This window comes from Odocoileus virginianus, chromosome 26 (assembly GCF_023699985.2).
Source record: "Odocoileus virginianus isolate 20LAN1187 ecotype Illinois chromosome 26, Ovbor_1.2, whole genome shotgun sequence".
NCBI lineage: Eukaryota > Metazoa > Chordata > Mammalia > Artiodactyla > Cervidae > Odocoileus > Odocoileus virginianus.
In genome coordinates, this window is record NC_069699.1 from 24,486,304 (window position 1) to 24,498,335 (window position 12,032).

Sequence of the window (12,032 nt, forward strand, 5' to 3'; positions counted from 1 at the left end):
AACCCGAGTCTCCTGCACTGCGGGCAGATTCTTTACCATCTGAATCATCTAACATATTTTTTTTTTTACATTAAGTTAGAGAAAGGATATGTTTTTGTAAATATTTATAAATACAAGCACATAGATAGGAGAGAGAGAAGGGAAGGAGGGAGGAAAGAATGAGGGGAGGGAGGAAGGGAGGGTAAAAGAAAGATATCAAGGAGGAAATTAACAGTTCGTGTGAAAATGTAAATTAAAGGCAACACAAACACATTCTCTAAGATTCAGAGTAAAGTCTTAAGAGTCTTGTAAAGGAATATCCTTTTGAAAGCCCAGATCCTTTCTTGTAGACTGAGGCAAACTTTTCTGATGAGAGAGCTTGTCTTTGTTATTCTCCCACTGGGTAAAAAGAACTCTTAATTGGCCATATTAGAAATCCAAAAGTTCAGAAATTCTCAAGAGAAATTACTCATCTTAGGGTTTAATTGAGAATTTTATTCTTTCTTTTGCATCTTCCCGCCTGAGCCCCAAAGCCTGTATTTAAAGGTTAATTAGTATTCAGTCTTGTCGTAATTGCCGATGGTGCTGAAAGAGGTTGCCCTGAGGAAGTATTAATAACATTTTTTAAATGGGAAGGATTTTCTCTGACTTCTCATAGGGTTAAATATGCCCATCATTTGCTAAGATGAAAGACCCCAGATAGGAAGTTCCCTGGTCACTTCAACTAATGCCATTCAGCCTTACAAGGGATCACATATTGGACTGACCAGGGTATAATATGCAAATATCAGTGGGGACCAGGCAGGTAATAAATTAAAAGAGGTGGCCCTTAGTAACATGTAGACACATTGAATCATGACGAGACACTGTCCCACATTTAGCCAGAAGTCCATCCATTGCTTCTGAGCCCTGGCCAATTGTTATCATCCAGGAATCCTGGTCCACTACTACAAAACCTTTTCAAGAGATGTTTAAAATTGAGAAATTTCCTTTTTTTGAATCTCTGTATTTCTAATGTTGACTCTCACTTTTTAAACATGGTAAAGGCCAAAGACGATAAGCCTTTAATGTGAATATGGGCCATGTGGGTTTTGTGTTTACAACATTTAGTCTGGCTCAAGACTTAACAGGTCTTGTATGGTAGCCAGTAGCCAAATGTGTCCGTGTATGTTTAAATCAGTTCAACTAAGGATTCAATTCCTCAGTCATAGCAGCCTCGTTTCAAGTGCTCAGTAGCCACACATAGCTGATAGCTACTGTTTTGGACGCAGAAATGGACATTTCTGTGCTTGCAGAAAGTTTTGTTGGATAGCAGTGCTCTACTTTTTTCCTTGTTGGATCCACAACTCTTTTCTGTAAATGTTCTTCTGTTTTATTCTCAGCACAAGGAAGCAACCAGAATATAATTCTCTTCCAGCTTTATATAATAAATAAGTAAGCACTTTTAATGAAGTACAGGAGAGGACTCTTGGATGTACACATTGTAAGGACTACATAGCACTGCAAAATGCAGATTTTCAGGCAACATTTTCTCCTTTTTAAGTAGGGTTTGCTGTAATGGAGTTAGCTTACATGTGTTTAATTTACTGGAATTCCACTAACTGTATCCAGTATAAGAAAGAAAAAATAATAATAATGGACTAATTTCTGCTCATCATTTATCCAGGGAGTAAATGTAAGGTGTTTACTTGTTATCTGAAAACACACATCCCTGAAGACACAAAAATGTAATACTGTAAATGGGACCACATACAGTTTATGGGGTAGAGCATACGTAGTGTATGTATTATGCATAGTATGTGATACATTATATTAATACAATATGACATGTATTTAGTATATTTTTGATTATATGCAGTTTGTCCCTTTATTCTTCTAAAGCTTGTTGGTCCTAAGGAGATACAGTGCATTCTGCCAGGTTACTAGGCTCAATTCTGTGTTTATTCTCAAGCTCAACTTCCCTTGGCATCCCGACTTATCTAGCTGGTGAGCTCTGGTCCCCAAACACACAGTCAGTTTTACTAAGAGCAGTAAAATGTTTACGTGGTTGAAATGATTGCAAACACTAAGTAGAAAGAATTTCTGTGTTGCCTCATGGCAAGTAGAGGTAGGCATTTTAAACTTGACTATGCTACTATCTCTCTCATGAAGCCTTCTCAATACCCTCAGAGTTGGGTTCCATGTTCCCACCATGCACTACCTATTATACCTATGCCTTCCTGGATTATGAAATTTACTTAAATGAAGTGTACTTGCCTGGTTGAGTGTAACTCCCTTAAGGTGAAGACAGTTCTTTCTTCATCCTTCATTCAAAATGCTTAGTAAATAGTGAAAGCTAAATGGGTGGCATGAATAAAGAAATGGGATGAAGTTAACTGGGAGGAAACAGAGACAGTTTGGGACTAGGTTTTATTTCAGGAGTCAGGAGTGTCATGAAGCATCACAGGAACAGAAGCAATCTATAGTTTCTTCTATAGGATATTCTTAAATTTGTATTGAGCCCTTCTTTTTGGCTCTATTTTAAGACAGATTGCCCTTGAAGTGGCAAAGATGACTGCCGAGGTCTGCTTACAACCTCCACAGAATATTAACTGGAGAAAGAGGAAGCCTTTCCTATTAGTGTTACCAAAAGCTCTGAATGGTGTCAGAAAAACATGAAATAAAAACACAGCTAATACTGTCAGTAGTCAGAACCCAGGAGAAATGTAGAGGTTAGATTTTAGATATTAAAGATGGTAGTTGAAAATTTAACATATTTTTGTTGTTATGTTTTTGTCATGAGGCAAGAAGGAAGGAAAACACATAGTGATCAAACACTAGTTCAATCAACTGGATCACAGTTGTGTTCCTAACTAATTTCTAAGGCCTGAAATGAGGAATGGTCTCAGCGGCCATGCCTGGGTCCTGGGAGGCATGCCCTCTCCAGAGGAGAATGAGAAAGATGTTGCCAGTAAAAGCTGAAATGGAAGCAGAGATGGCAGAAAGAGCAGCCATCTTCTTTGATTCTTCTCAGAATAATATTAAGATAACCACTGGTCAATCTGAGCTAGGCTTTACCTATATAAACCGAACAGTCAAATTGTTTTTAATCCCAGTGTAGGTCTAATCTCTTTTTATGTCTTTTTTATTATATATGATTAAAATTGATCAATGAGTGGGAATCTCTGTCATGAAACACATTTTAGAAACTTGATTTTTAAAAACACAGAATGACAATTTAACTCATTTGTATCTTCACTAATTATTGCTGAAGCCTAACTAGTTATTTTTGGATAGAGTATTGAATATGCAAATTCAGGCATTCATTCTTTCAAGGGCTGCAATTATTCTCATCACTTCAGTAAACATATTAACAAACATTGCATTTGAACACAAATGCATTTGCTTATTAACTTGAAAGCTGCATCTAAAACCACAAATTGCTTCTGTGATTAAATTCCTTATTTTCCTGTCAAACCCTAAATAAAGTATTGCCTGTTGATTTAACAAGTGTTTAATGTGGGTGTATTTTCAAAACCCAGCCCCAGCTTCTTAAAGAATTTAGTAAATTATTTTGCCTTTTTCTTGGTTTTTCATCAAAGTCTAATATGTAACATTTGTTTTTCTCTGGAGTATTGTTTACGTTTCCATTTTCCTGACCAACCTTTATATGTTGATGTAGTTACCTTGAAGGATAATACAATCAACCATGAGATGAATTGCATCCTGAGATCATTTTGAAACTACCTGATGTCATTCAATTTATTATCACTGGATTTTGTTAGTTTTGATTTCAAAGGGTGATATTCTCTAACATTTTATTACAAAGTTTTAGTGGAAGATCCAAGTTAGGATTTAGTGCCTTAAATTAAACTGACAACAAGATATATCTATGTTTATCTTCATGATTCTCATTCCATACTAGTGTGGTTTTGTGTAAAGAGGTTGCCATATCCAATAATAAGTAGTATGATAAATAATAATAACTAGATGGTAGTGAAAATAATTATACCTTCATTCCCTGTCTTTGAGATATTTGTTGATAATATGCATGACCACAGTGAGAGGGATGACTGTATGGAGGCTAGGATGGCTAGGTTAGAGGGTAAAGTAAGGTTACTTCATTCAGGAAACTTCTGTGAGCACCTAATATGCTCACCTACCTGTTACAACTGATGGTAGGAATTCAGCAGTGATTGATAGTGTGCTTATATGGTTTGAAAAGTACCTTTCAAAACTTAGAATCTAGGCCTTTTATGTTAATTTAACTCATTGTTATATAAACTTCTGTTTGCACACAAACATACACAGAATCTTACACATAGTTTGTTCTCTGTATTGGAAGGCAGTGATTCATATACTCCCCATTATTGATGATTCTGTTATTTCTTAGAAGTCACAATTACTGTTTCCATCATTTGAAAGTAATAACTGCCAGTTGAAATATCCCCACCTATGCTTTATACTTAAGATTCAAAAACTGCTAACCCAAGGGCCTGCTTAATATCTTAAAGAAATTGTAGGCCAATAACAGGTTCCTGTTGTATAGAATGTGTAAATAAAATTTAGAAATGGACCAATCCAATCCATGCTACCTCAGGTCAGCTGGCAGAGTAAGTGGCCCAGGACTTCTTCTGGAACTGCAACTTCTTCCAGAACCCGAACCTGGAATTATTGATCTAGAAACAAATTCACACATAAGCTCCACAGCAAGCAATTAAAGAAAGGGGTTGAGAGCCTATTGCTTGCGAATCAGTTGTGAAATAGGAATAATAAGCCATTTCTCACTTGTGGATGCTAAAAGCAAACCCTACCTCATGTAGAATGCGCGTCTGAACGCTGAGAGCTGGCGGTGAACTTACAGGACCATTCAGGAGCTTTACAGGATGATGGGTATGCGCAGGTGCTTCATCTTGTGACATCTACCACGGGACTGAAGCTGCAAGGTCAGCCTGCTTCTGGAGCGCAGTGTAAATGTTACATGATTGTAGTGCTGGTGTGCATCACCCCAGGAGCCCCAGAGCTGTCTTCTTTTGCTCCAGATCACTGCATTAAGCTTTTTGGAATGAAATTGGAATATGCAAATTTTACTTTTATGAAGTTCTAAACGATTTCCATATTTCAAAAAGTATTTCATTCTGAGACTTTAAAGTCCTAAGGAGCTTCAAAATTCCTTCATAAAAGTAGACATTTTTAACTTTCACAAAGGATTGTGCATGTTCAAGGCTAAAAGGCAGTGTCTGCTTCTGAAAGCTTCCCAAACTTATGACCTAAATGCACCATTTACCTGTCACTGTCTTACCACTGTGCCTGATGTTCACGAACTCTGGACGGTTGGATTACAATTTACTGCAAAGTAATGTAGTCTAATTTGTAAATTTATTAGACATATTCTTTGTGGAAGGAGTATGTTTGTGTGCCTTCAAGTTTCCTGATTATTTCCTGTACAAAAGATTCTATTGAAAATATTCAGAAATGAATTTCTGTATTAGGAAGTGAACTGCACTATTTTCTCAGAATAAAATAAATAACATCTGGATGCCCAGGCTCACGGGTTGCTTATACATTGCAGAGTTTAAAAACAACCCTTTTGAATCAATGTATTTTTAGCAAGACAACCATGTATAATAAGATATTGAGAAATTTTATATCACCTGGGGATGAGTTCCATTTAGTGATGAATAGTATTAAGAAGGAGAGAAATAATTATATTGCTTTGTTAAAAGAAAATTAACCATCTTCTGAGTATCTCAAGTATATCTTCACTCTGATGAGTTTACTAAAACAAACGCAGTTATAATTTTGTTACAGCAGAAACATATGTAAAAGAGCAGTTTTGGCCTTTTTTGCACAGTGAAATAATTTAGAGATTGTGTCTATATGACTAAGAGTGAGATAACAGAAGTAAGTGACATTCATGCATAATGTAAGAAATGTTTTCTATTTTGGCTCTTCAGTCAAAACTTAGAGATATGATAGCTTTTACATCTTAGATGCTTACTGAAATAAGGTATTTTCCCACATATTTTATGATCTCTTAAATCTTTCCAGCTATTAAATAGACAAGAAGAAGTGCTTCTATACATTTTTATTTATCTTTATAATTTGCCACATAGTCATTGTACGTTTATTATTCATCAACTAAACATGAAAACAGAATTTTCAAATGAAGCCATCAGGCATGCTTCACCAGGCCATAAACATTCTAGACTTTGGAGCAGAAATGTTTTTTCCTTGATACGTACTGTTCTTTGTAGGTAACAAAGCCACAAGTACCATTTGTCATGAGAGATCTCCATTCAAAAGTGTGTGAAATTAACTGCATTTTTCCTGCTTTGCATTTAGAGGAGTTCTCCCTTCTTCCTCCACAAGCCATTAAATAGCTTAGTAACTAGCAAACTGTTTGCAGCTTAAAACTTCAGCCCACCTACTTGTGATTTACTGTCAGATTTATTCTTTGAAGGTCAAGCCCAGCATGTGTTTCGTCCCACGTTTCACTGACTTCTCAGTCAGGTACAAATGCAGACAAACCATATGTAGAAGACACAGTTCATTCCACATGAGAGGAGATGATCCAAAGCATTGAATCAAACAGGTTGCATTTAACCAAAATACACTCTATGAGGGTGGAAGAAAAGAAAAACAAAGCAAACGGATGGACTTGCAGATTTGGATGGAAGCTCCTCCCATGTTCACTGGTGCCTGCCTACTTGCTGGATGACTACCATGAGCCACTGGCTTTATATACACTGTCTAAATAAACTGATTGATTGATGGTTGTTCTGTCGCTCGGTTGTGTCTGACTCTTTGCAACCCCATGGACTGCTGCATGCCAGGCTTCCCTGTCCTTTATGACCTCCCAGAGCTTGCTCAAGCTCATTGTCTGCTGCGTCAGTGATGCCATCCAACCATCTTGTCTTCTGTCATATCCTTCTCCTCCTTTCCTCAGTCTTTCCCAGCATCAGGGTATTTTCTAATGAGTCAACTCTTCAAATCAAGGTGGCCAAAGTATTGGAGCTTCAGCTTCAGCATCAGTCCCTCCAATGAATATTCAGGATTGATTTCCTTTAGGATTGACTTGTTTGATCTCCTTGCAGTCCAAGACACTCTCTATAAGAGTCTTCTCCAACACCACAGTTCAAAAGCATCCATTCTTCAGCGCTCAGCTTTCTTTATAGTCCAACTCTCACATCCATTCATGGCTACTGGAAAAAATCATAGATTTGGCTATATGGGGCTTTGTTGGCAAAGTAATGTCTCTGCCCTTTAATATGCTGTCTAGGTTTATTATAGCTTTTCTTCCAAGGAGCAAGCATCTTTTAATTTCATGGCTACAGTCACCACCTGCAGTGATTTGGGAGACCAAGTAAATAAAGTCTGTCACTGTTCCCACTTTTTCCCCATCTATTTGCTATGAAGTGATGGGACTGGATGCCATGATCTTCGTTTTCTGAATGTTGAGTTTTAAGGCAGCTTTTTCACTCTACTCTTTCACCTTCCTCAAGAGGCCCTTTAGTTCCTCTTCCCTTTCTAACATAAAGATGGTGTTATCTGCATATCTGAGGTTATTGGAATTTCTCCTGGCAATCTTGATTTAAGCTTGTGCTTCATCCAGCCTGGCATTTCACATGATGTACTCTGCATATAAGTTAAGTAAGCAGGGTGACAATATACAGCCTTTACATACTCCTTTCCCAATTTGGAACCAGTCTGTTGTTCCATGTCCCATTCTAACTGTAGCTGCTTGACCTGCATACAGATTTCTCAGGAGGCTGGTAAGGTTGTCAGGTATTCCCATCGCTTTAAGAATTTTCCACAATTTGTTGTGATCCATGCAGTCAAAGGCTTAAGCACAGTCAATGAAGCAGAAGTAGGTGTTTTTGTGGAATTCTCTTGCTTTTTCTACAATCCAAAGGATATTGGCAATTTGATCTCCGGTTCCTCTGCCTTTTCTAAATCCAGCTTGAGCATCTGGAAATTCTCAATTTATGTACCATTGAAGCCTAGCTTGGAGAATTTTGAGCATTACTTTTCAAGCGTGTGAAATGAGGGCAATTGTGTGGTAGTCTGAACATTCTTTGGCATTGCCTTTCTTTGAGATTGCAATGAAAAGTGACCTTTTCCAGTCCTGTGGCCACTGATGAGTTTTCCATAATTGCTGGCATATTGAGTGCAGCACTTTCACAGCATCATCTTTTAGGATTTGAAATAGCTCAGCTGGAATTCCATCACCTCCACTAGCTGTTGGTAGTGATGACTCCTAGGACCCAGTTGACTTTGCATTCCAGGATATCTTGCTCTAGGTGAGTGATCACACCATCATGATTATATTGGTCATGAAGATCTTTTTTGTATAGTTCTTCTGTGTATTCTTGCCACCTCTTTTTAATATCTTCTCCTTCTGTTAGGTCCATACTGTTTCTGCCCTTTATTGTGCCTGTCATTGCATGAAATATTCCCTTGGTACCTCTAATTTTCTTGAAGAGATCTCTAATCTGTCCCATTCTATTGTTTTCCTCTATTTATTTTCATTGATCACTGAGGAAGGCTTTCTTAACTCTCCTTGCTATTCTTTAGGACTCTGCATTCAGATGGGTATATCTTTCCTTTTCTCCTTTGCCTTTACTTTACTTCTTTTCTCAGCAGTTTGTAAATAAATTGATAGAACAACCGTATGGGAAAGATGATACTGTCTTCATTTTACATGTTGAAATCTTAGGTTTAATGAATTTTGGTTAATTGCTCATGGTCACACGATGAGTTCAACCCATAAACCAAGGAGCACTTGGTTATGACTCTCACTTCTGTTCATTCTGCTGTTAATTGTAGGGTTGGATAGAGACTGGGACTAGACACGGGGGGAGGGGCAGGAACTGAGAAACAGAAAAAAGGCTTCTCCCAAAATGTAAGCTCCATGAAGGAGCTTTTTCACCCCTTCCGTAGAGCCTGGACAGATAGGCACTCAGAGGTGGCTCAGATGTTAAAGAATCTGCTTGCATTGTGGGAGAACCGGGCTTAATCCCTGGGTCTAGAAGATACCCTGGAAAAGGGATGGCAACCCACTCCAGTATTCTTGCCTGGAGAATCCCATGGACAGAGGAACCTGGCGGGCTACAGTCCGTGGGGTCACAAAGAGCGGGACACGACTGAGCAACTAACACTTTTCCCTTCCCTTTCAAATATTTTTTTTTTTTTTTTGCCAAGAAGGGATGAAGGGAGAGAGGGAAGAAGGGTAGAATGAAGAATGAAAGGAGGAAGGAAAGTTGATTTTTCTAATAATAGTTCTTGAAAATGAAATAGGATAAATCAAGATTGGGTAACTCTTACCTATGTCCCTCATAGGTAGTCCATGGTTACTTCTTGGGGATATTATAGACCAGTTCTTTCAAACTTTAAGGGGCCTATTAAACACTGGCAGCTTTCACTAACATGCTAATTTTGGCTTAGTAGACCTGGATAGCATCTAAGATTCTGCATTTCAAGCATGCCCTCGGATGGTAATGAGGGTGCTCATGACCTTGGTCTGTAGACCACCTTGTGTATCAAGAGTGCAGAGTATTCAGAAAGAATGTGAATGAACAATTTTCCTTAATCTCCTTTTCTGAGTTTCCATAGTTCTAGGATTTGGGCAGGAATAAAATGAAGAAGGGTTAACAGGTGTTTAGGGTCTCACTTCAAAATTCTAAGGGCAGGATTAAAGTCCGAATAGAAGAAAGTAATCTAAAAGACATGCAAATATAGACTTGCCCTGGGAAAGATCATGAGAGTTACTGTACAAGCCAAGCAAAATCAAACCAATAGCAAAAATCTGCCACAAATGAGAAGGCAGTTATGGTGTTTTCTATTCCTTTATCATTTTGTTCTTGTAGCTCAAAAGAAAAGACATGAGGCCTCCAGATTTTCCGCTTAATTTCAGAATTTTGCCTTAAACCTGGAGTCTTGTATGTGAATATAGAAAGAAAAGTCAAGGAAGTCTTAATTTTTAAGATGAGCAAATGATAAAATACTACTTTGATCAATAGAAACTAAATTTGTAAATGTATTCATTTCTTAGTATTAAATTGTTTTATGTTCTACTATTCAGGTATATATAGACATATAGTCAAGTGTAATGATGAATATCCATGTAAACAGTATTCAGTTTAGGAAATCAAACCTAAAAGGCTAAATTTCCCAGTTCTTGCCCTGCAACCCTTTCTCGCTCTTCACTCTGTGAAAGCACAAAAATACCTTAAACTTGAAGTGTTTTGTCCTTATACATTTTAAAACGTGTTTAATACTTCCCTAATATTACTTTATATATTTTGGAACTTTCTATACATAGTATCAACCTGCATTTTGAAAAAATGTTTTCATCTTTATAAGGCTTTTCTATGTTTACAAAATCTCATACATTTTTCACAGCTATGTGATATTTCATTTAACTTTATGCGCTTTGATTTGTGATAATGTTCACATTTCACAATACTTTATGTGCTTTCACAATGCTACTATTTCCAGTTTAAATATTTATATGTCCCATGACATGGTTAAAAACCTCTGGGCCAGAATTCAAATGGGTAGTAGTTCTGATCTGTAATTAAGAGTTTGGAGAAAGTTGACAACAGTTCACTCAGCTGTTTTATTGAAATTCTCATCTGTGAAATGGGCATTTTATTACTCATTTTCTGAAAGTTATTATAAAGAGAAATTGAGATGATTGTTGCCATAATACCCTTAAATTTATAGACCTGATACCAGTGTAATTTTCTTATAAAATCAAGTCTTCTGGCAGGTCGATGGCTTTATACAATGGATGTGTTCTTGAGATTGTGGGATATTTAATGAGTTTTTAAACGTAATGTCTACTTTTGACTTTGATGTGTCAGGTGTGCTTGCTGTTTAAAAAAATTCTGGTTTTTCTGTTTAAAAACTCTTATTTAAAAACCAACTTCTTTGTTTTTTTCTTTTGGCTTCCCATTGATAAATATGGCTCTCGGCTTAGTGCCTTTATTGTTTCCGACCCTCTAGGTGGCATTTAGGGTCTTTTACCACAGTGTACCATTTAGTAAATAGCTCTGTGATGGCTTAGGCGAGCCGAAGGTGCCTCGGGGACAGGTTTTTACCCAGACAAATTGAAATGGATAGTTGAACACTTACCCAATTAATTTATTAAATGTGCTCAGTCAGTCTGGATAAATCAAAGAAATGTGCTTCCCCCCTCCTTCATCAGCAGCATGAGACTGGCCTGAAGTGTATGAGATAATTACCTCAACTTTCTACTTCATCTTTGCCTGTGCAGACCTAGACTAATTTTCCCCCTAGTGAACAAACTAAATTATTTTCACCTCTTCAGAAAATCTTGAAAACTTTCAGCTTTTAGATACTACTCTATTGTGCTTTCTACTATAATTTAACCTTTTGTTTCTGTTTAAAAAAAACAACTGGGGCATCTTTGATTTCCAGTTATGTAACAGTTGAATGATATATTTGTTCCCTTTCATTTATAAGAGAGCTGATGTTTAAAGTAGATTCTATTATGTAGGTTTTTTAAAAAAATTATACTAAGGGAGAAATCCTGGACATTTGTTTTACAGATGGCAGCTGAATGGAAGCGATATTGATTTGAGTATGGAATATCGTTATAAGCTGATCAGAGGAAATCTTGTGGTTATTAACCCCAACAGAAATTGGGATACAGGAAGTTATCAATGCTTTGCTACAAACTCAGTTGGGACAATTGTCAGCAGAGAAGCTAAGCTCCAGTTTGCCTGTAAGTGTGTGTTTACACATATAACAGATCCAACATTTAAAAATACATAACTGACTTTGTGTGGTCATTTTGCATTTCAGAAACAGTATGAGGATTTTTATTAATTAAGGAAATAGGCTGATAAATTAATTCAGTATGTTTTTTATCTCTATATACTGCACAAAGCAGAGTTTAAAGTGTGTGTGTGTGTGTGTGTGTGTGTGTGAGAACGTGAGATGTATGTATGCATGCCTGTTTTCTGTTTGACTATTTTGTAAGGATTCTGTTTAAGGGAGGAAAAAGAATCTAGTTAAGGATGTGTTTATTCATTAGTTACTCTGTG

At 37.0% G+C, this 12,032-nt stretch overlaps 1 protein-coding gene across 1 annotated transcript in view; it reads left to right on the forward strand.

The window, feature by feature from the left end:
* CNTN3 (contactin 3) overlaps window positions 1-12,032 on the forward strand; it is a 382,508-nt gene that overhangs the window by 132,462 nt on the left and 238,014 nt on the right. The window contains exon 4 of the mRNA XM_070455661.1: window positions 11,535-11,710. Within this exon, the coding sequence (XP_070311762.1) occupies window positions 11,535-11,710 (176 nt within the window). The remainder of the gene's footprint in view (window positions 1-11,534; window positions 11,711-12,032) is intronic.